The sequence below is a fragment of the Vanessa atalanta genome, chromosome W (assembly GCF_905147765.1).
Source record: "Vanessa atalanta chromosome W, ilVanAtal1.2, whole genome shotgun sequence".
NCBI classification, from domain to species: domain Eukaryota; kingdom Metazoa; phylum Arthropoda; class Insecta; order Lepidoptera; family Nymphalidae; genus Vanessa; species Vanessa atalanta.
The window spans coordinates 6,965,216-6,991,915 of record NC_061901.1 but is presented as its reverse complement, the minus strand read 5'-3'; the positions used below and the strand labels follow the sequence as shown (position 1 = coordinate 6,991,915).

The 26,700-nt window shown below is 36.9% G+C and overlaps 1 protein-coding gene across 1 annotated transcript; it reads left to right on the top strand.

Annotated features, from left to right (window-relative positions):
- Window positions 1-4,310: 4,310 nt before the first annotated feature.
- LOC125075620 lies at window positions 4,311-5,426 on the top strand. The gene is made up of 2 exons (XM_047687327.1): window positions 4,311-4,499; window positions 4,680-5,426. Exons 1-2 carry the CDS (start codon window positions 4,311-4,313, stop codon window positions 5,424-5,426), a joined length of 936 nt encoding a protein of 311 aa, XP_047543283.1.
- The last annotated feature ends 21,274 nt before the right edge of the window (window positions 5,427-26,700 follow it).

The window sequence follows — 26,700 nt, the reverse complement described above, 5'->3', positions numbered from 1 at the left end:
TATTGTAAACAACTAGTGTTTATTATCATACATTTAAAGTCCATTTTAGATAGTCATTTTCTCTTCATAACTTACATTACTTATTTATTCTTTGTAGAAGTACAAGATCGTAATTGTTGTAACTGATTAATTCAAAACTTATAGTTAAAATAAATTTAACAACCGCCTGCCATAATAGCCTTCATAATGTCCGAAAATATTAAAGATCTTATAAAGAAACGCGGCTCAGTTAAAGGCCGGCTAACAATGTTTATTAATTACGTAAATTCTTTGCCAGAATTATTATCAGCCGTGCAAGTTACTGAGCTAGAACTTAGAATAAAAAAACGGAACAGCTTTTAAATCAATTTGATTTAATCCAGAGTAATATTGAATATTTAATTGACACCGATGATGATGTTCAACAGTTCAGTGAGAGGCAGGAAATTGAAGATCAGTTTTACATGATATTAGCCAAAGCAAAGCAAATACGTAATCGCAGCGCACGTAATCTAAATGCCGGGGATGATGATAACGATGATATTCGTTCGTGTATTTCAGGCAGTTCGCGATCTTCAGAAATGGTGAAACTGACGAAGACAAATAATGTTAAATTGCCAACGATCCAGCTTCCTAAATTCGGCGGTCGGTACGAGGACTGGCTTGAGTTTCGGGATACATTCGTTTCCCTAATACACGAGAACCAAGGAATAGTTGACATACAAAAGTTTCACTATTTGAGGGCTTCCCTGGAGGGAGGCGCTGCGCAGGTAATAAGATCGATTGGGTTTTCATCCTGTAATTACAAAATAGCGTGGGATTTGTTGTGCGATCGTTATAATAATGAAAGGTTACTAATTCAGAACCACGTACAATCTATGTTTGTTATTGAACCCTTGAAGCGTGAATCAGCGTTAGGTATACGCTCAATTATTGATATATTTTCAAAAAATCTAAGATCCTTACATACATTAGGTGAAAGTACAATGCATTGGGATACATTAATTATTTATTTAATGAATTCCAAATTAGATCCTAAAACGTCTCGAGATTGGGAAGAGCGTAAATCTACTTTAAATAAAATAACATTAAATGATTTTATGAGTTTTTTAAAAAATAAAGCTGACCTTCTTGAAACAATACATATAAACAACAACATAAACAAATACAAAAATAGGAATGATCAAATTAAGGGATTATTAAACACAAATATATACATACCAAAATGTCCTCTATGTAAAAACACACATAAGATATACAACTGTGAAACTTTTTTAAATCAATCTATCAGTGATAGGATCGAATCTGCCCGTAAGCTTAAGTTATGTAATAATTGTTTACGGCCAGGTCATCGTGTTCATAAATGCAAATCGGGCTCTTGTACTAAATGCTCACTAAAACACAATACACTATTACACAAAGAAATAGGTTCCTCACAACATGTTGAGCCGCCAGTCGACAAAGCCACCGCGCTCTCAGTCCAAATGACAGAGCCAGTATTGCTTTCGACTGCAGTGGTTTACATTCTAGGTAGCGATAATCAACGTCACGAAGCAAGAGCTGTTCTCGACTCAGGGAGCCAAGCATCCTTCATGACTCAAAGATTACTACATAAGTTGAACCTACATTGTCAAAAAACACAAATATCAGTAACAGGAATAAATAGTACCATTACGCAAGTAAATAAGCGATGCGACACAATCATATTTTCAAAGGTTTCGTCATTTCAAAGTAACATATCATTATTTGTTTTACCAAATATTACCAATTTATGTAACAACAGAGTAATCATTAAGGATTTACGCATTTCATCACAATACACATTGGCTGATCCACATTATTATAATCCTATTGACATAGATCTATTATTGGGAGCAGACATATTCTGGAATTTAATATTGTCAAATCAAATTCGTTTAGGTAAGAACTGTCCCGTATTGCAAGAAACCCAATTAGGTTACATCATTTCTGGTCCCACTAGTGGACTTAAACATAATATTTACAAAGAAAATACTGGTCTAATTACATGTAACTTTATAAAAAATGATTGTACAGATATTCAAGAACAATTAGCAAAATTTTGGTCACTTGAGGAAACACCCTATGCTTTTAAGCCTGCATATTCAATGGAAGAGAAGTTATGTGAAAAACATTTCGTAGACAACTTCACAAGAATGCCTGATGGTAGATTTTCGGTAGCTATTCCACTTAAAAAACCAGAAACTCTATTAGGAGATTCATATACTCGAGCCTTACATTGTTTTTTATCATTAGAACGTAGATTACAGAAACAACCAAAATTAAAAGAATTATATATAGATTTCATGACTGAGTACGAGCAATTAGGTCATATGTCAGTTGTTCCAAATTACCCTGTTTTAGATACAAATAATTTATATTTTCTACCACACCACGGAGTGTTACGCGAAAACAGCGCGACAACAAAATTGAGAGCTGTATTCAATGCAAGTGCGCCATCAACAACAGGTGTATCGTTGAATGATCTTCAGATGGTTGGTCCCACTATACAAAACGATTTATTCTCTATTCTTATTAGGTTTCGGCATTACTCTTACGTCATGACTGCGGACATTGAAAAAATGTACCGTCAAGTACTAATTCATCAAAATCAGAGACATTTACAAAATATAATTTGGAGAGATGACCCTAGTAAAGAACTTAGCATATTTCAACTCAATACCGTTACTTATGGGACTGCATCTGCGCCATTTCTTGCCGTTAGATGCTTAAAACAACTTGCACTTGAATGTGAGGATAATCTTATTTCCGAGATAATTAATAATGACTTTTATGTAGATGACCTAGTTACAGGTACCCAGTCAATAGATAATTTAATTAAGATCAGGGATAGCATATGTGAAGTTTTATCAAAAGGTTGTTTCAATTTACGCAAAATTAAATCAAATATACCAGATCTACGCGATATAAGCTCAAATTCAAATACGCATGTTAATTTAGGCCGACAAAATTCTAATAATACGCTAGGGCTAGGTTGGATATCATCCTCAGATAAATTGTGTTTTTCTCATAATATTTTATCAGGAAGTCAGGTCACGAAGCGATCAGTTTTGTCCACAATTGGACAAATATTTGATCCTCTCGGACTTCTTACAGTTTTTGTCATCAAGGCTAAAATGCTTCTCCAAAATCTTTGGCTTTTGAAGATATCTTGGGATGAGCCTTTGCCGTTAGATGTTGCACAAAAATGGAATAAATTTAAATCAGATCTCCATTTCTTAAACGACTTACATTTACCTCGTTGCGTTGTTTGTCCTGATTTGGCGCTTATTGAATTACATACATTTTGTGATGCATCGCAGGAAGCTTACGGAGCATGTACATTCGTAAGAAGTATTTCAGTCGATGGCAAGATCATGACACGGTTACTATGCGCAAAAAGTAAAGTCGCACCGTTAAAACCAACTACAATTCCTCGCCTGGAATTATGTGGCGCGATTGTAGCAGCACGTTTAACACAAAAAGTATTAGAAGCATTTAGGTTACCTGTGCAAAGATGCATTCTTTGGAGTGATTCATCTGTCGTTCTAGGTTGGCTGAAAACACCTCCATCTAAATTAAAGTTATTTGTTAAGAATCGTGTTGCTGAAATACAAGAACTTACTTACACTTTTGAATGGCGTTATGTTCCAACTTATGACAACCCTGCTGACCTGCTAACAAGGGGTATAAACTTGGCATCAATAAATACCTTGGATTTGTGGTGGTCAGGTCCAACATTTTTGCACGAGTTGGAATGTAAATGGCCTAAAAATAACATAAATTACAAAGATGACTTACCTGAAATTGTAGCTCATGTTGCATCAACAATTGCAATCAAGAATAATCAGCTTATTGATTTTCACAGATTTTCAACATTAACTAAAATTAAACGTACAATGGCTTTTGCATTAAGATTTGTTTACAATTGTAAAATTCATGATTGCAACCAGAAATTATCTGGACCATTGAATACACAAGAATTAGATAACGCATTTAATTTACTATTAAAACAATCACAAATTGAATCGTTTCCCGAATACAAACTTTTGTACAATAAACAAGCTTTACCTAATAAAAATAATCTTATTTCCCTGTCACCGTTTCTTGATGAAACAGGTCTACTAAGGGTAGGTGGCAGATTAAAAAATTCAAAATTTGACTATAATAAAAGACATCCAGTATTAATTTCATGCAAACATCCTTTGACTAAACTAATTTTTACTTTTGAACATTTAAGATTGTTTCACGCAGCACCACAACTTCTTTTATCATCTTTAAGGCAACAATTTTGGCCTATAGGTGGTCGCAATATGGCTAAACAGATCGCACACAAATGCTACAAGTGTTTCAGAATGAAAGCTCAAACGATTAACCCTATCATGGGTCAGTTGCCGGAGCAGCGACTCGACCCAGGTTACCCGTTTCAAACAACAGGCGTAGATTACTGCGGTCCTTTACAAGCTGCCGATAGGAAAGGACGTGGATCTAAAACTATCAAGGTGTATATTGCTGTCTTTGTCTGTTTCACTACAAAGGCATTACATTTAGAATTGGTTACCGATTTAACAAAGGAAACGTATATTGCTGCGTTACGTAGGTTCATTGCTCGGCGATCCAAGCCCTCCATTATATTTTCTGATAATGGTACACAATTTGTTGGGGCTAAAAATTAAATTCAGAATTTCTTAAAACAAGAATCTCTAAATTTAGCTCAGTATATGGCAAACGAAGGCATAGACTTTAAGTTCATACCCGCCTATACTCCTCATTTTGGAGGCATATGGGAGGCGGGCGTTAAATCTGTTAAATACCATCTATTGAGAGTATTAGGAAACGCTCGTTTAACATTTGAAGAATTATATACAGTTTTAGTTCAAATAGAATCAATATTGAATTCTCGTCCTCTATCACCAATTTCCTCAGATCCTAACGACCTTACTCCTCTCACTCCTGGTCATTTTCTAGTTGGACGTCCTTTAACAGCGCTGCCTACATCTAGCCTAATCAACGTAAATCCCAATAGACTACAACGTTGGGAACTAGTAGAACAGCTACGTCAGAATTTTTGGATACGCTGGCAGAAGGAGTACGTGTCTGAACTTCAACAAAGGACCAAGTGGAAGACTTCTAAGGGCGATCTGAAGGAAGGGACAATGGTCGTGATCAAGGATGATGCACTGCCTCCGTTGAAGTGGAGCCTTGGACGAGTTCGTCGAGTGTTCCCAGGTCCTGACGGAGTTAATCGTGTTGCAGACATAGAAACCACTAAAGGCCTGACAAGACGAGCATTCAATAAAATTTGTCCACTACCAATCAATGAGGCTGTTGAAACCCAAGATTTCAACGTCGGGGGGCATGTTAAGGATCAGCGCGGGACGGGGGAGATGAGCGCCCCACCGCGGTCGACAGACGAGCTAGCTCATTAGCATTACCGGAGTCACCGTGTGTAGTATACATATGTACATCATTTTTGTAAACTCACAGTTGTGCCAATAAACAGTTATACAGTCCATTGTTGTTCATCATTTGGCCCAAGCAGAAACAGCTGGTGTCCCACAAAGCTGCGTTCTTTCACCCACTCTGTTTCTTTTGCATATCAATTACTTGTTGAAAATCTGTAACATTCACTGCTATGCAGACGACAGCACCGTAGATACCTATACATACACCGGCCGTGCTAATATTTCTCTGGAAATAGTCGAAGAAAACCGGAACAAACTTGTGTCTGAAATCGAGTCTTCGTTAAAAAAGTCTCGAACTGGGGTCGGCTAAACCTAGTCTATTTCAACCCCAAAAAGACGCAAGTTTGCGCGTTAACTGCTGAAAAAACACCATTCGTCGTATCTCCACGATTCGAGAACATTCCGTTAGCCGCCACAGCTAGTATCGGAATACTTGGCGTCGATATTTCGAGCCTCGTTCAGTTCCGCGGTCAATTGGAAGGTAAAGCCAAATAGGCATCAAAAAAGCTCGGTGTGCTCAGCAAAGCAAGACAGTATTTCACGTCGGCCCAACGTCTAAGACTATACAAGGCGCAAATTCGGCCTCACATGGAATACTGCTCTCACCTCTGGGCGGGTGCTCCCCTGTACCAGTTCCTTCCATTTGACCGTATCCAACGTAGAGCGGCTCGAATTATCGACGATCAAGCCCTTTCCGATCTGCTTGATCCTTTGGCTTTGCGTAGAGATGTTGGATCGCTCTGCGTCTTCTACAGAATTCATCACGGGGAATGTTCCGAGGAATTGTTTGGATTAATCCCGGCTGCTGAATTTCACCTTCGGACATCTCGTCAAAATTCCAAATATCACCCGCATCACCTAGATGTCCGAAAATCCACAACAGCGCGATTTTGAAGACATTTTCTGCCTCGCACAACCACTCTGTGGAACCGGCTTTCGCCGGCGGGTTTTCCGAACCGATACGACTTGGGAACCTTTAAGAAAAGAGCGTATATATAGCGGCCGTGAGCGCCGAGCGTAACATATGTATACGGATTGTCTCCTAGTTTTTTTATTTAAAATAACTAGTTAAGTAATATATTACATTAAAAATTATGTTTAACTATTAGTTTGAGAAAAATAAAGCAAGAATTAAACCATAGTGAATAAAAACAGTGCAATTGGAAGTAATATAAACTATTAACAAAATTTAAAATCTAACGTGTGGTTAATGAGTGCAATCAGTTCAGGACGCGTGAGTGTGTCATCGCCGGCAAAGGTCATTGACCGCGCGCTGTGCTAAAGCGCAACGATTGAATGTTTGCTAAGACATTGTAATTATACCTACTGAGTCAATAATAACAAAAAAGATGCCTAAATGTGTTACGTGTGGAAAATTTATGGCTGTAGGAGATGGCGCTTCTTGCTGCAAATGCAGGGCTTTAAACCATCTTACCTGTATTGGGTTATCAGAGAAATCAAAAGTACCTATTAATTGGACATGTTTGGATTGTAAGTCAAAAACTTCAAGGAAAAATAGCGACGATACTCCCGCAAAATGTAATACATTACGAGACGTTAGGCAGCCAGCTTCGAACATGGACGTTTTTATGTCTCCCAGTAATACAATGTCAGAGCAATCAACTATTATAAGCGAATTGAAAAGTATTAGAGAAGAGTTGTATGCTACTCGTAATGAGCTGAAAGAATTTAGGAATGAAATGGCATGTATATCGTCTTCATAATAGTATGTAATGAAAGAATAGATGGGATCGAGAACAGATTAGAATGCTTAGAAAAACAACTCGAAACTCATAGTATAAACAACGATGAATCCCTGAAAGCAACAGTAGACCAGCTCAAAGCAGACCTTAATGAGAGGGAACAAGATTTATTACTTAATGACATCGATATCACCGGCATTCCGGAAAGCAAAGGTGAAAATCCTTATCATATTGTGATGCTCATAGCCGCAAAACTCAGCGTTAAAATCGATGAACAAGATATCACGCGGGCAGAGCGTATAGGACACGGTTCAAAAGAAGGAGAAAACGCAACGCGCCCAATTGTAGTGAGATTATCGAGGAAGACTCTACGAGATGACTTACTACGAGCGGCCCGTATTCGGCGTGGTGCAGACACAGCCGATATGGATATTCCAGGCAATCCTAGAAAATTTTACGCCAATGAACGCCTGTCAAAAACTAACAGGCAATTATTCAAAAAGACGCGAATTGCGGCTAAAACGTCTAAGTGGAAATTTACCTTGGACACGAGAAGGAAGAATATATACAAGACAAAACGAAGGTAAACCGAGTATCAGAATCAAATCCGAATCAGATATACTTCGTATTTTTAGGATTGATCAAGTTTGATCCGATGTTGCGTTTAAATTACATATTAACTTCGTTTTTATCGATAACTCTTTTCATACTTTTACTTTTCATATTTTTATTTGTCTTATGTTTACTTTTATTAATAAATGCACGTTCACTCTATGTATGTTTAAAACTGCACTATACTCGTATAATCATACTAACTATAACAATAGAAAAGACGACAAATATGCTTATTTATATTATTATATCCACAATCTAGACACGCGGTAGCGTGTCAGCCAAGTTCTAGTAATAGAACTGGCGAGCAGCACCGTGTGTAATCTAGACACGCGGTAGCGTGTCAGCCAAGTTCCAGTAATAGAACTGGCGAGCAGCACCGTGTGTAATATTACACGAACCATTTGGAGCCACTTTTGACCTCCTCATAACTCAAAAACTATTTGACATAAATGTGTCTCAAGTCAGACTTAGGCAACAATATATTATCCCAAGTTATAAGAAGAAATGATATTTTATGTAGTTATAAATAAATTTCAGAAAGGACTATTTAACTTGGCACAAATTTCGATCTCACTTCTTTTGTCGTTGAAGACAACAACCAAGGTATATATCATAATATTTGACTTGGCTCTCATTTTTACATTTATGTTTTTGATGGGATATATATATGACAGCGGAGGGCCATCACCACAGTTATAGTTCATGGTTTTCTTATGTGGGCGTCTATCGGTGGGTGACGTAGGATCAAGAAAACACACTTGTACAATCAACCACAGTATAATGACTCAGTAACACAGTTTAAGTAGGTGACTGGAATGCGCGATGGTTCTGTGACTGCACGCGCCGAACGCTCGGAGAGTAGTGATGTCCGACGTTCCCCTCTGGCGCATGCTTACACAAACTCCATCGAGTGCCGCTACGTGGCGCTGGCGTTCCGGAAACGATTCCATAACGTAGTCTCGAACGTATACCACTAGATGGCGTTGTCAGAAATAATTCACCCGGTTGCGACACGGCCATCCTGCTTGCACACGCCCACGTGTGATTGTTAACCTGCCGGCAAAACATACCACAAGAAAACCTTGTTCTGCTCGGCCACTTCTGACATTACATACACATCGGATAAATAAAGGAACTCTTAGATCACTACAGTTTAATTTCTATTAACAACTCAACTTCAACTCTACTTTAAAACAATATCGAACAATAGGAATTCAAAATAATCAAAATTACAATTACAGTCAAGATCACCGCGCCAGGCCAGATACCACAGTCATTTTATTCCACATTAACACTATACTGCAACATTATCTTTAAAGTTTACAAAACTCTACGAGTAAAAACCTCTAGCGCCACGGCTCTCTAGCCGACTGGCAATCACATTGCCCTGCCGCATCCACCGCGTGGATCGAAACCTTGCATGTGCCCATGTGTATCACCCCGTGACTACACACCATAGTGGTCTCTCTTAGACCCCGACCTCCGCCTGAGTTAAACGCGCACCGCGCACCCACGGTCTACTTGAGTTGCCTCAAGAGATACCGACTTCTACCGGGCTACGACTACGTAATAACTACAGGTACGGTCGAACGCAATACGGCCGCTAGCACCCCTTACTCGTCTACATACATTAAGCTTACTCGTCAATACCGTTACAGCTATCATCAACATCAACATCGACTGGTAAATGACCTGCTGGCATCTTTCTTAACCTATCGTGTGCATATTTGTACGTACGCTTTGAATTTAAAGCCTTTAACATGTAACGATCACCATCCAAAACCTCAATCACCTTAAACGGACCTTTATACTTCGAATCTAACTTTGTTTGGTTCCGTTCTTCGTTTTCTAACAATACAAAGTCACCTACTGCAAAATTCTTAATTTTAGCCTTTGTTTTATCAAATCGAGCCTTATCATATTCCGCACCTTTTGTTATATTCTCAGCCGCGCGATCGCGAATTTCGTTCAAATCAACATCGGTCTCTATTTCGCTACACATCAATGACAACTGTCTTGCAACTTTCCCGATTAAAAGTTCAAGTGGAGAAGCTTTTGTAACTCTATTCATCGTACAATTTATTGCTAGTTGAACCTCGCCTATAGTATCCTGCCACGATTTATCACCGCTTATTTCTACCGCAGTGAACATTGATTTAAGAACACTCATAACTCTCTCTACTTGCCCGTTGGCACGAGATGAACCGGTCGCTATCAGATGTAAGTCAATATTTTTACTAACACAAAAATCACGAAATTCCTTACTCGCAAAACAACGTCCTTGGTCGGCTATTATGCGACTTGGAGCACCAAATAGAGCTGTACTTTTAGTTACGGCGTGAATGCTACTTTTAGAGTCAATGTTTGTCGAATGAAAGAGCAATACGCATCTATTAACACGAAAATGTATTCTTTTTTATCGTTTTTGCCGCTAAGTTTACCCGTCGCGTCTATATGAACCGTATGCCATGGCGTCGTTACTTTAGGTATTGAATGCAATTCGGCTTGAATTTTACCAGAATGCGATTTCGCTACTTTACATGTAACGCAATTATCAATGAATTTTCCAACATACTGAGACATTCCCGGAAACCAATAATAATGAAATAGTTTTTCAGTAGTCTTTTCGGCACCAAGATGAACAATAGCGTCGTGAAAGTTATTAACTACGGACCATCTGAGAGCACGAGGTAAATATGGTAAGCTCTTAGTTCTACCGTTGCGCTGTATTTTTCGGTGTAAGATACCTGACCGTAACACATAAGTTTTCGCTAATTGTTCATCTAAGCGATTTTCTTCTAAGTCAGTAATTATTTTTGAAATCTCAGCGTCGCACTGTTGTTCCGCTTGGAGCCAGTTAGGGGAAAGCTCAGTTACGTCAACGCGTTTTGGACTAACACTATCTACTGCTTTTGAATCAAGTGACAAAGGATTTCGCGAGAAGAAGTCTACATGCGACATACGTTTTCCCTCTCTGTATACGACATCAAAATCGAATGACTGTAGAAAGGACCACCATCTATGCGCCCGAGGAGTGAGTTCCTTTTTCGTTTGAGAAGATTTTAACGAATTACAATCAGTAAAGACGGTAAACTTTTTGCCTAAAATGCTTGATCGAATTTACAACAGCGAGAGTTTCAAGATCGTACGAGTGATACTGGCTTTCTGCTGGAGATGTTCTTTTACTGTAATAAGCTACTACACTACGTTTATTATCTTTGACTTGAAATAAGATTGCTCCATAGCCTAAACTACTCGCGTCTGTATGCAACTCTACTGGAAGCTCGGGGTCATAGATCGATAATATAGGGTCACTCGTTAGAACAGAAATTACTTTTTGACGAATGACTTCATGTTCAGGTTTCCAATTTAATTCGCCTTTCAATGAAGTTAATCGGTGCAAGGGAGCCATTATTTTAGAGAAATCTTTAATAAACTGTCGAAAATAAGACGCTAGACCTATAAACTGTCGTAGTTGAGTCACCGTTTCAGGGGGCGGTAAAGCAGTTAAGGCCTCTACCTTTCTACGATTGGGTTTAATCTGACTGGACTCTACTTCGAATCCCAAGAACTCTACCTTCGTCTTGAGGAAGGAGCACTTCTTGAGGTTCAAAGAGAAACCAGCTTTAGTCAAAACTTCCAATACAGTGTAAAGTCTCTGTAAACCTAACTCTACGTCGGGAGAAACTATCAAAATGTCATCGACATAAACGATCACGTAATCATGAGCTAGATCACCTAGAGCATTCATAATAGCCCGTTGAAATACTGAGATAGCGTTCTTTAAGCCAAAAGGCATAGTTAAAAACTCGTATTGTCCGTCATTTGTTATAAAAGCAGTCATTTCTATGGAATCTTCACTAACCGGAATTAAATGAAAACCACTAGCGCAATCTAATTTAGAAAAATAATTGGCACCGTGAAGTCGCGCAATTTGGTCAGAAATAAGAGGGAGCGGGTAACGATCGGAGACGGTGTTACTATTAAGCTCGCGGTAATCTATACACATACGATCGGAGCCGTCATGTTTCTTTACTAGCAGTGCCGGACTCGCGAATGGAGAACAACTAAGCCTTATGATATTAGCTTCTGATAACTCTTTTACACGTTCGCGTACAATACTACGTTCTTCTGTTGACATTCTATACGGCCGCCGCTGCACCGTTCGATTCGAATCAATTAATTTAATCTTAAGCTCGCCTGTGTTTACACGCGTTGTAGGTAAACCGGTAATAAAATACTCAGAAAACTGATTAAGCACGTCCAATAGTTTAGATTTGTTTTCACCAGACACACCCGTCGTAATTAAATCTAATCGTAATGTATTATCACTATTTTGACTGATCGAATTTACACAACAAACCTTAGTGAACGAAAGCTCGGTAGCTGTCATATTTATCGCGAAACCACGATTTAAAATCTCACGGCCTAACATGACGTTACTTTGCAAATAGCTATCAGGCAAAACATGTAATAAGATTTCTAGAGGGTGACCGTTAATCGTTACACAACATAAAATCTGTTCTGTACTGAATGCTTGTGTTTTACCAATACCAGTCATAGCAACAACATTATAGTGGCGCTTGCCACTGAACTTTGATGAAAAACTTTCTTTTACTAACGAGCATTCAGCACCAGAATCATATGTAAACTGAATTAATTCACCTTTGTGTATTAATGTCCCGGACGGTGGCTGCATCGTGCAGACGTCAACGCGTCGCTCGCCGCCGTGTGCGCCGCCGTGGCTGCTGCTGTTGCACCGCGCGGCGATGTGACCCGGCTTGCCACATTTAAAGCAAACCAAGGTCTTGGCTGCCGGCTGCTGCGATGCTTGACTCGACGATGTTGTAGGTGTAGGCCGTCCTCTCGTTTCAATCGTTTTACTTCTACATTCAACTCGCTTATGACCCCTTTTGCCACAATTATAACACTGAACTTGGGTCATCCTCGCTCGCTTCACGTCAGTTGTATTTGACAGCTCACTGGTGGTGTTTATTTTGCGCTTGAGATGTGAAAAAGCACTCAGTTCTTGTTGTAATTTCTCTCTCGATGTAATGTTCGTAGTAAATGCCATGCGCTGAAGTCGCGGCTCGAACTGTGACAAGTGAGCGAGTACTGTTGCTACGGCGATTTCTTCTTTGTTTACGTCTTTCCATCGGTTGGTCAGCGACGAAATCAATCGACTTGCAAATGCGGGTAGTGTTTCTTTTTCACTTGGTTTCTCAGCACTCATCTTGATGAGGGTACCCGCCAATGTTTCGGTCGAAATAAATCGTGTTGCGAAGAGAGCTTTGAATTCAACCCACGTGATACCCTCATAGGCTATTTGAGATAACCAAGTTGATGCTTCACCTTTTAGCGCCTTGCTGACCGCCAAAACTAGTCGACCGCCGCTTGGAGGATTTTCGGCGAAACACAAGTCAGCCGTCGCGCACCAGGATCTTGCATCAGCATCCTTTTTCTCAGGATCGAATGCTGGTAGTTCTTCATGGTGGGCCGGCTTAGATGATTGCAGGGCCTCAATCAATGCTCGCATGTTCTGGTTTTGTTGCTCGAACATTGCATGCCAGATGTTCGTCTCATTGTTTTGATCCAACGCTGATCCCACTTCTGATGACGGCGGAGGGCCATCACCACAGTTATAGTTCATGGTTTTCTTATGTGGGCGTCTATCGGTGGGTGACGTAGGATCAAGAAAACACACTTGTACAATCAACCACAGTATAATGACTCAGTAACACAGTTTAAGTAGGTGACCGGAATGCGCGATGGTTCTGTGACTGCACGCGCCGAACGCTCGGAGAGTAGTGATATCCGACGTTCCCCTCTGGCGCATGCTTACACAAACTCCATTGAGTGCCGCTACGTGGCGCTGGCGTTCCGGAAACGACTCCATAACGTAGTCTCGAACGTATACCACTAGATGGCGTTGACAGAAATAATTCACCCGGTTGCGACATATATATTCGGATAAAAATAAATAAATAAAAATTAAATAAACATACAATAAAACGGCACTATTTACACTTTAAATCTAGACACGCGGTAGCGTGTCAGCCAAGTTCTAGTAACAGAACTGGCGAGCAGCACCGTGTGTAATATTACACGAACCATTTGGAGCCACTTTTGACCTCCTCATAACTCAAAAACTATTTGACATAAATGTGTCAAATTTGGCTCATATATTGAGACTTGCGAGATACATATGTGTTCTAAATTTCATAAACGCATCTCAAATGGTTATTTAGATATTAACGTCTAAAAATCGTCATTTTTATCACTGACTGACCTATAGATCAAAACTATAACCTACTTCCAGGTTACCTAGAAAGTTCAAATTTGGCATGCAGATAGATAATTAGGCCAATATAAAGGAAAAAAACTGAAACTGGTAATTTTTTATCATTTTATTATAATTTTTCATTTTATTGGGTCTATAGGAACACTTATATACTTAGTTCCTGTAATAAAAAAATGATGTATGAACCAGCAATCAAAACTTATGACAGCCGTTCTTAATGTGGATTTTAAGGTCTTCACGTGAATATATAACAAATTTTCATACCACAATTTGAATACCACCCTTAAGTTTTTTAAATCCAAATATTTCCGTTTTAGTACTTATGAGTATAGCCGACTTTCGTATTGATTACGTTATTCACTAGCATCTAGCGCACATCAATGGTGCAAAATAATTATACTTAAAAAAATAATAATAATAGGCATTTCGGCACACGGCGCGCGACGCGACGCCGTAGCAGCGGGATAGGAGCGTTGCGATTAAACCTTAACGCGGACGTGTCTGAGCGAGTAGCAACCGCGCTCATAAGAATTATTTCAATGCCTTCCGATGGAAGCTGCCTAGTCTATTCGACTGCATATTTTTTGTTTGAGTATACTAGTATACAACAATAAAATAGGTTTCGTGAGACTGTAGTAGAGTATGTATATCGTTACTGGAATGATTTAAGTTTGTACTCTAGCGCTACAAACGGGGATCCTTATTGCTTGGAAGAACAGTATCGAGCAAGCATGCTGATGTCAGCAAAGGACTGGTGAATGGGTCCAATGGAAAGATAGAGAAGATACATTGGGACGTCGACAACAGCAATAGCGCACGTAAAATAACAATTCAGTTTAAACATAATTTAATTTGCGAACTATAAGGCAAAACCAAGTTACAGATATTAAGTAATGTACATATATGTTCAAAGGAAACAATTCTCTATTTGCTTAGCATATTCTACTACTATACACAAATCACAAGGCCTTCGCCTTGACGGTGTTCTTTTCGACAAAGGTTCCTCTATATTAAGTAAAGAGCAGGCTTACGTTGGCCTCTCTAGAGTTAAAAACTTAGATGTAGTACATCTTATCAATTTAGGTCCAAGTCAAATCAGGAAACAAGAAAGCTCTATTGTAGAGTACAACCGTCTGCGCCGTTATACCACCCCTACTTGAGCAAATTAAGTATGAACAGAAAACGCGTCAAAAAAATCCGGACACTGAATGGGCAATTCACTATAACATTTCAGAGGTACCTACAAGAAAAATAAGAACGTATCAAAAAAAGACAATTATACCCCGTAAACATAAGAAAATAGAATAGTTTAACAAAAACCATATGGTATTAATTTTGTTATTAATAAGTACCTCCTAATAATTTATATACAAAAAGTAGTGATATCCCATCATTAGAACTTACGAAGGCTATCATATAATTCGTATATGAGAACTAGCCAAGTCAGACCTTAAGCAACAATATATTACCCCAAGTTATAAGAAAAATGATATTTTATGTAGTTATAAATAAATTTCAGAAAGGACTGTTTAACTTGGCACAAATTTAGATCTCACTTCTTTTGTCGTTGAAGACAACAACCAAGGTATATATCATAATATTTAGCTTGGCTCTCATTTTTACATTTATGTTTTTGATGGGATAATTAAGTACATACATATATCATGGCAACATATTTAGTTTTAAAATATTAACGCCCGAATGCTCACGGCTAATAGCTCGCTTCAATGAAACATTCTCGACCGTCCCCCCTACTCCCGCTACCCTCTCGGTGGCGGCTGCGCTCGCGCCGCCGCGCCGGCCGTCAGACACGATCAGCTTCGAAGGAAGGAGCACGTTTACGCTGTCCTGCCTCCCGCGACAACGTATCTTCGTACGAGCCCTTCCGCATACTCGAAGTATTGCACGCAACGTTTTTTTGTTGTAAAGAATATACGTTTGAACCCCGTTTTGGGTAAGTGTTGAACATATATTTTATACGTTTTCGTTGTAGGAAAATGTAAGGGTGTGTGTTGAAGCGGTTACTTTTTAAATATATCTTTGTTCTGCCAAATCCTATTGTACTTATGTTATTTTATTTCTTGTAGCTTGGCTTAATGCTAAATTGATTATTATTTTATTGCCTTCCTCTTTTCAAATTCATAACCGTTATTTTTTTTAATTCTTTTGACTTTTTTTTTTGATTGCGTATGAACAAAAAAATAATAATTAATCAGATTTAAATATAGCTTTCTTTTTTTATTGTGTAATATATAGCTCCGATCTGATTGTGACAATCACTCACAAAGATTAACGTATTGCACCGTGCTTGCTTGCCTTGCTTTCGCGGCTTGTTTGTAAGGGGTCACATTCAGAGGAGCGTATGGTGTGCAGTGATAAAAGTTCTGGGACGTAAATTCCAGGGTTCTACGTCATACTTGGGTTCTACGTCAAACTTGGGTTCAACGTCATACTTGAAATTTCGGCGTGACGCCAGTTCTCCACCATCCCCTCTGGAGGTCACGTCTGAAGCCCGTCATCTTGGGACCATCACAGAGTACCAGCGGGCTATAGCGGACATTGTCGCCACGCCCTGACGACGTGTCTCACCTGCGCGACTCCTGGATTCCTCCCGAACGACCAGCTGCGGGACAAGCAGGGCAGTACCAGCACGGCTGCCTTCACGGATTTTAAAATTGACAGGCCCTTCCGAACCACGCCCAATAAATTTTATGTTGACTGAGGGTGCTGTATTTTTTTTTAACGCCCCCCGGCACAAGGTTAATTTCACTTATTAAATAAAAATAGTAATTTAGGTTTTACTAAGATAATATACAGGTTAACTGGTGAATTACTATCAATATTTAAGGAAAATACTCGGTACATGATTCTCATTCGAATTATGGAAAAAAATAGGTACTTAATTTTTGACCAAATTTCCAAAAAAAATCCATTTAAATAAATGAAGTCGCACGTTTAATCCAATACCGTCCCTATCATAAAAAAGCAAATTTTACAGGACAGCTATTTAAAGATTTTAAGAAAACTGTATTTGATATAAAAATTTTAATATTTAATTTAGTTGAAAAAAAATATTTTTAATTTGTAACGACTTTTATTCTTAATGAAGGGGGGTACAAATATTTTTTGTATTTTTATTTAATCGTTAGTTATTCATTTTTTTAATTATAGTAACACTTAACTTTTATAAAATAAAAGCTATATTAATTAAAGTGTCATTTTATTCCCATAATTGTTTGGAAATACAAAAATAATAATAATTCATATTTTTCACCTAGCCGATCAATATTTTTTGCTTTGGTTGAATTGCGAAAATAAAGTAGCGAAAACGAAAATTAAACGAAAAAACAATACTTCTAGTGGAAAGTGGTCACCGATAATATCTGCTTGGTTTACTGCTTACCTACTTATAAAATACGTATAAATTATTCAGAATTCAAACATTACATTTATAAAAAAAATATATAAATTTTCTAAATTATAATAACATTGTTTTAGTGCACTTAAAAATCAATAAACATAATAATAACAAAACATATCATTTTGCTAGCAGATGAGTTCTATGGCATAAGTCTATAATATAAGCAATTAATTGCTATTTATCTTAACGTACCACTATTTAGTATTAATCTCGTTATACTAAAACTATGTTTTGTAATTATGAGATCTTTTGACTATCTTAATAATAAATCAGTCGTAATGATATTTTATTGAAATTAAGAAAACAATCAACATGATTGCTATTGTATGACATGAATGCTACTCATTCAAACAGTGCTGTTACAAAACTCGTTTCCATAAAACAATGAGATTAAATTAGATCGGCGAGGTCTTCAAGAATTTTTAAACTTATTTTATGACCGAGTTGTCATTATAGCTTTAATTTTGAGGATGCTCATTTATTAAAAACTAATGAGTTATACTCTCAATATGAATGCTACTGACTGCATGCATATACTCGTACATCAAAAACATGTTTTGATTTTTCTGCTGACCAAAACAGTTTTTAGAATAAACTACTATTTCTGGGTTTTGTATAGATTCCGATTTATTTTCCAAAAACAATTTAATATATGAGCCTATATCATTCGCTCCTCGAAGCCCGTCAATTTCACTCCAAACGAAACATTAACAATGATCTCTTACGCGATCACAAGCTGTAAAGTAGTACACATTCAACTTGAACTTGTAACAGAATATAACATCAGTTTTGCACATAGGAAGAGGCAAAACCAAAGTTAAAAGAAATCAAAGTTAATTTAATATTTCATAATTTGGGAAAAGTCATAACGTTATTAAACATAATGAAAAATTCATTGCAGATAATTTTATAACACAAAATTTTTTTTTTACATTTGCAGCCCGTAAATGTCCCACTGCCGGGATAAAGGCCTCCTCTCCCTTTGAGGAGAAGGTTTGGAGCATATTCCACCACGCTGCTCCAATGCGGGTTGGCGGAATACACGTATATGTGGCAGAATTTCGTTGAAATTAGACACATGCAGGTTTCCTCACGATGTTTTCCTTCACCGCCGAGCACGAGATGAATTATAAACACAAATTAAGCACATGAAATTTCAGTGGTGCCTGCCTGGGTTTGAACCCGAAATCATCGGTTAAGATGCACGCGTTCTAACCACTGGGCCATCTCGGCTCACTAACACAAAATGTTTGTAATAATTTGAAAAGCGTCATAAAAACACAAAATGTTTGTAATAATTTGAAAAGCGTCATAAAACAAACAGTGACACTTTTGGAATCGCAGTATACAAATTGTATATTTAATTGCATTAAAACAGCGAGGATGTAAAAGTCTTCAAAAGATTTTTCAGACCATTGCAACCTTGAGGTAACAATTTTATGTATCAAAATAGATTTACGTCTCCATAATTTCAAAGAAATAACAACTTTCGTCCGCAAAACCAAGGTTTTCAGAAACCTAATTACAATTTAAATCGATTTCAATAACCGCAGTCTTGGACTAGATTAAATTTAAAAACATTAATTTAAATAATAGTCCTCTTCCGAAACCTTAGCCTATGAGCGGATTATCTTATAATTCTGCAAATGTTCTATTAAGGCCTTTGCTTAGTAAAATTATCACAGTACGCAATCGCAATGCCTAGATTATCAGTACGGAGAAGCCCAGGCGCATAATTGTTGTTATGACTCCGTCGTAGGGATTGCAATCCGGCGTCATTTTCATTCCGGCCGGATCTAACCGGATTCGATCGGATCCGGCCGGATCGATGGGAATTTCGTGGGCCGGATTCATCAAGTCAGGATGATTTTTTTTTCTTTTTTATGTCAGAGGTGGCAAACGTGCAGGACGCTCACCTGATGGAAAGTGACTACCGTCGCCCATGGACATCTGCAACACCGGGGGGCTTGCAGGTGCGTTGCCGGCCTTTCAGGAAAGAGTAATAATAATAATAATAAAAATTTTATTGCTTCAGATAGGTCGTACATTACAAAGTAACTCTTAAGAGAAACATACATATTTTTATGAGATACAAATTATTCATACTGGACACATTTTTTCTAATTTACCACTCTTTTTCATTGACGACCGTATCGCAATTGGTTGCAAGCTCAGCTATGAGCTGTGCTATGCCCAGCGGTGATTTTCAGCTTGCTCCTTCTATATTATGTTGATTTAGTTAAAAGCGCCGCACCGTTCCGTAACATATTAAAGTATAATGAAAATGATAAAACAAAAAATAAAAAAAAAAACAAAAACTGATATAAAAGCAAGTAAAAGAGAAACCGGTGACATAATTATAGAACACAAAAAGAAGGAAATAAGTAATTTCTCCAGATCAATAACTACATTTTAAAGCTGAACATTAATAGAACGACAAAAATTTAATACACGCATGTACATCTTCGCATCATAACAACCATAACTCTATGTGTACGTCATGGCTAGGACAATTGAAACTATTATTAAATAAAAATAAAGAGAAGTCTAAGTTTTTAGGATTCTATTCTTTCATATTTTGCTTCATTCGCATTAATTTGTAAAGTTTTTGTTACGTAGCCACTTCTACTTGTAGACGAAGGTAATATTCTTTAAGGTATTTTTTTAAAGTTATAATTGAAAAATGACATTCACGTAAGGGAGGTGGTAGGTTATTCCAAATTTTTGCTGCAGCATATTTGAAAGAACCTTTAAATCCTACTGCCTTATGTTTAGGAATTAATAGTTTAAGCTTCTCAGTTTCTCGGACACTCCTATCTTTTCTATTCTCTAGCCAGTCAAGCTTTTGATATAAGTAATTTGGCTTTTTGCTCCGTACAATTTTATGTAAAGACACTGTTAGATGAAGCTTCCTACGTGATTTTATGTTTAAAATATTGTGTCAATTAATGAAAGGAGTTACATGTGATCTCTTAGGAACGTCAAAACAAAACCTAGTGCAAGCATTTTGAACACTTTTTTTATAGCTTTTTCGGTCTTTTTCAATAATCTGGGACCATACACTGTGTCACAGTAATTAAAAATCGATAAAATAAGTGACTCAACCAGGGTAACTCTCACTTTCTCAGACATGAAAGGTCTCAAGCTATATAGAACTTTTAATTTATAAAAAGCACTTTTTATTTTCAGATTTAGATGTTCTATAAATCTGAGATTTTCGTCAACGCATAGACCAAGATTTTTTGCAACTTTTACTTGTTCTAAAGATTCATTGCCTATTTTGATCTGTAAGTTATGTCCCTTAATACATTCACGTTGATGTTTGCTGCCCAGTACCATATATTTTGATTTATTCGCATTAAGAACTAAATTATTTTTTTCCGACCACTGAGATATATGTTCTAAATCATTATTTATAAAATTTACTGAAATGTTTGTATTTTTTGGATCAAAGTGTAGATAGACCTGAGTATCATCTGCGTACTGATGTATCTTACAGCTATTTAACGCGCGACTTAAATCCACTGTATATATGATAAAAAGGATTGGGCTTAGACTTGATCCTTGTGGGGTTCCACGTGTGTTAGATTTAATGTGCGAAATCAGCGGTTCCTTCTGTTCAGACCTTTCTATAGAAACATACTGTTTTCTTCCCTTTAAAAAAGACATGAACCATTTACAAGCATTGTGTGATATTCCATAGTAATATAATTTTGCCAACATAAGTTCAATATTTATACAATCAAAAGCTCTTGAAAAATCTAATAAAACGAGTATACTTCCGTTACCATTATCTGATGCCGAAAGAATATCATCTGTTACTTCTGATAACGCAGCGGCCGTTCGATGAGCTAAAGCCAGATTGATGTTCTGGAAGTATGTTATGTGTTTCTAAACAGCTTGTTAGTTGCATACATACGATTTTTTCTATAATTTTTGACATAACCGGAAGAATGCTAATGGGTCTTAGATCTTTATAGTTTTCTACTGATGTGACTTTTGGTAAAGGTATTACTTTTGCTATTTTCCATGAGTCTGGAAACGTGTGTATTTTGATAGATTGATTAATGATATAGGTAATAATATAAAGCGTAACAGGCAAAGTTAATTTTATCATAGTTATTGAAATGTTATCATGCCCAATTGCATTTGAAGAGATGTTGTTTATTATATTAAGTACTTGCTCTTTCGAGCATTCTTTTATGAAAAATTCGGTGTTCGAGTCTCGATTCGTTGTGAATTGGGCTAGTGTCTTTAAATTTGTGATTTCATTGCCTGGCAATATCATAAAAAAATCGTTAAGTCTGGTTCTTGCAAATGAGGTGGTATACAACCTGAATTGCCCTTGCCTAAGGGAAAAATTTTCTTAAAATGTGGCCACATTAGAATTGGTCTATTGGCATTTTTATTCACATAGAAATTTATATAAGCTCCTTTTTCTCTTTTTTTTCTTGCATTGGTAAAATTTTTGAACATTTTGTAATATGACCAACTTGCATCATTTTTACTATTATGGGCTTTTTTTAGCGCCTCATCCCTTTTTTCCATTATTATTTTAATAACCTCGGTAATCCATGGATAAGAATTGTTTTTTATTTTTATGACTTTGACCGGTGCGTGTTTATCAATTAAATTTAATATTTCACAATTGAACTTTGTTACCATATCATTAATGCTTTCAGATTCTTTGATTTTATTCCATGAAATATTTTTCAAATCTTCCCCAAATTCTTCCTCATCTATATCATTAAAACATCTTTTGGTAATTGATTTTCCCCCATCTTTTTGTTTTTTTTTTATGTCAAAGTTTGCTAGTATTAAGGCATGGTCACTTAAGCAAGGATTGTGAATTACTTCAATTTTTGTACACAGCTTTGGGGTGTCTGTTATTATTAAATCTAAAAGTGTTGCTGATGTCATAGTTATTCTCGTAGGCTCCTGAACTAACTGTGTGTAATTTTGTTGATCTAAGGACCTTAAAAATTCTTTTGTGTCGTTTGCACTACTATTTAAAAGGTCAATATTAAAATCAGTTAAGAGACATTGAAAACTGTACGCTGACAGGGAGCTCAAAGTTTCACTTAATTCTTCTATAGAGTTTCCAATATTTTGTGTTTCCGGCCTATGGACAGTCCCGATGGCTAAGCGAAGCCCTCTGTGTCGTAACTCAATCCACATTTGTTCTAGAGACGTTTTCGGATGTTGTTTGATGTGAGTCCTGAATTTTTTTTTAATATAAAAACCAACACCACCTCCTCTTTTCCCTGTAGAGGTCCCTGGGTATATGTTTAAAAATATACCCTGGTATTTGCAGCAGAGATATGTCATCTCCTTCTCTAATCCAGGTTTCGTTTATGGCCAATACATCAGGCGAATGCTTTTCTATAGAAACTAATTTAACTAGTTCATCTCGTCCCTTGTTAAGTGATCTAACATTGAGCAAACTAAGTCTTAAATATTCCGTCATGTGATTGCTGCTTTGCTACCTGTTCCCCAAACATAAACATATAAGAATTTAAATTTGTTTATAATTTGAGTACTCAACATGCCCTTGTTCATAAAATAATTCAATAACTTAGATCTTCTTGATATAATAATCCCATCAAAAACATAAATGTAAAAATGAGAGCCAAGTTAAATATTATGATATATACCTTAGTTGTTGACTTCAACGACAAAAGAAGTGAGATCTAAATTTGTGCCAAGTTTAATAGTCCCTTCTGAAATTTATTTATAACTACATAAAATATCATTTCTTCTTATAACTTGGGATAATATATTGTTGCCTAAGGTCTGACTTGGCTAGTTCTCATATCCAACAACCAAGGTATGTATCATAATATTTAACTTGGCTCTCATTTTTACATTTATGTTTTTGATGGGATATCACTACTTTTTGTATATAAATTATTAGTAGATAGTTATGCAACCAGTACCACGAAGAATATTCACGGTAAAAACCTAAAAATTGCATTGTTGCATTCTAGCGTTGGGTGGTCGTTGTACTGGGAAACATAACAATGTAAATGAATTCCTGGAATGTAAGATTTTAGTTAAGACAGTGGGAAACATGTATTTCAATAATTAATTAAACTGAGCATCCAAATCTGTTCAGACGTGTTTAATTCAATCCTCAATTATTTGAAATATATATTTTTTATTTAAAAAAAAAAACAATTTGCCTCTTCGTAAACTTGACTGGCGCTGCGGACAGGATCGTCGTAATTATAGCGCATTCGCGTAAATATTCCGGCGCGGACGGCGATCCGTCGAACAAATAAATTCGTCAAGTGGTTGGAGCGATGCTGATGGCGTTGGCTGGTTGGTGAGTAAGCCTTTTCACCTTCTTTACCTATTTCATGCCTATTCAAATTGTAGAGTTTTGTTATCTAGAGATTGGAACTCTCTCTTTTTAACTGTTATCTGGTTTTCATATAAAATTTGTGAAATCGAAATTTAGTTATACGTATCATATTTGTATTTTATCTCTCACATGAATTTTTGTGAATAATATTAAGTAAAATTCAAAAATAATATTAAGGAAATAAATAATTATTAATAATATTAATAATTATACATTTAGATATAATATAACATTGTATTAGTGTAAAAGGTAATTATAGTGATTTTTATTTTATTAGATAGACCGCGATATTCATTACTAAAATGTCTACTAACGAACATCTGGAGCAAATAGTTCTCATCCCAACTGAAATTCTTAAATTAATCCCACTTTTTGGCGGAGATAAACGTCAATTAAATCTTTTTATTAGACTGTGCGAATACGTTATTAATAAATATGTAGGGGGTCCGACACAAAATATGTATGTTATGCATTCCATAATGAGCCGACTTAAAGACAATGCGGCGGCCCTTATCAGTGAACGCGAGGATATAACGACATGGGACGAATTCAAGGAATTATTAACGTTACACTTTGGGGATCCGCGTAGTGAGGAATGCATTGCTATCGAACTTGAATCCATGAAAATTAGGCAAGGTGAATCGTATTTAGAATTTTGCAATAGAGTACAGTCTGTTCGTTCAGTTTTAATTTCGAAAGTGAATTTAATTACGGATTCTAATCTTAAGCAGAGTAAAATTATTATCTATAATAACACTTCGCTAAATGTTTTCCTGTACAATTTACCGGAAAATATGGTTAGAGTAGTTCGGTTAAAATCACCGCGTGTCTAGAAGAAGCCTTAAGCGTTGTTACGGAAGAGGTAAATTTTCACGACCAATATACCGCACGTAACAGAATTAATAATAAATCGAATATCGTAGCTCCATCCCCCGGTATTCCGTCGACATTTAAATTTGGAAATAACGTGCTTTCCCCTCGACTAAATAGTTTTAATTCGACAAACCAATTGTTAGCCCCCAAGTTCAAATTTGGTGTACCACAAATTCAAAGTCAGGCTCAAGCGCCTTCAAACCATCCTCAACAATTCTCAGGTTATTTTCCACCACAACCCACAGGTTATCGACCTCAGTTAGGCTATAGATTATCGTTTGGCTATCAGCCCCAGTGGAGCATACGTCCCCAACAATTCGGAATGCGTCCACAACAGCTTGGTATGCGTGCACAAAATCCAGGTTATTCTCAATTCGGCTATAAACCTAATAATCAGGCTAATATTTCAACAGATGTGTCAATGCGTACTATACCATCTCTAAGACCGCAACAAGGTTTTAAAGTTAACGAGTTAGAGTTTTACGATAACCAACCAAATGATTTATGTTACTACGATCACAACGATTATAGTGAAAATGATTACTGTAATAATAATTTTGTTGGATCGGACACGGAACAATTCGAACCTCAAGTTTCATTTCCCGATAGTCAGGATGTTGAAGTAAACGACAAAATTCAGACAGTACTTGACTATCCTCTACCCAAGACCACGACTAAAATAAAAAATTGATAGGGTACTACAGACGCTTTATCAAAGACTTTGCCAAAATAACGCAACCTTTGACTAACTGTCTAAAGAAACGCAATAAGATAGTCATTGCCCAAAAATACATTGACGCATTTGAAAAATGCAAAGAGCTACTCACGACTGTTCCCCTATTACAGTACCCAGACTTTGAAAAACCCTTCGTTTTAACGACCGATGCTTCGACTGTCGCCCTAGGTGCAGTTTTATCACAAGGTCCGATTGGCAGCGATAAACCGGTAGCATATGCAAGTAGGACATTGAGTGATACTGAAAGTAGATATAGTACTATCGAACGCGAGCTATTGGCAATTATTTGGGCAGTCAAACATTTTCGGCCTTATCTTTATGGTCGTAAATTTGTTATCTATACCGACCACAGACCGTTGGCCTGGCTCTATTCCCTAGAAGAACCAAATAGCAAGTTGACGCGTTGGCGATTAAGACTACAGGAATACGATTTTGACGTTATATATAAAAATGGAAAGCAAAACACCAATGCGGACGCGCTCTCTCGCATAAAAGTTAACGTACTAGACTCTGACGAAGAGAAACAATCTTTAGCTGTTAATGTTAGCGACGATGAGACAGAATATTGTAAAGATCCTAATAATGTGACTAAAAAGACAGATAGACTAGCGACTGAGAAACGGAACCGTGAATCGTCTGAGACTGTTACTATTTCGGATTCGGAAAAGACAATATCAATAGACTCCATAGAAGAATATCCCGTTAGGTCAGATACTAGCAGTACAATCACAGTTCATTCGGAAGACGATTTAGAATCACATGGTATCCCAATACTTCAAGAGGCTATTGATACAAAGCCCAACCGAATTATAGTATTAGAATGGTTTAAAAATCAAATCCAAGTTAGAAATTTATCGCGAGAAAAACAAAAAATTTTAGAAGTGTTCTTACCTGTAGGTAATGCAGATTTGATTAAACAATTTCTTAAAGAACATACATAAAACCTAAAACCAGATACTTTATATACTTTGAAAAAGAGGAACATAGGCGCGAATTTTCAAATATCATTATTAGCCTTTTTAAACAAAGAATGGTAGATTTTTATGAATGTACGAAGCGTGTAAGTTACATAGAAGATGAAAACGAACAAAAAGCTATAATCTTAAAATATCATGACGGAAAAACTTGCCATAGAGGAATAAAAGAAACAATGTTAAGGATAAAGAGAAATTTCTATTGGGATAAGATGCAGGAGACGATTTCAGCAGATTTGAATGGATGTGAA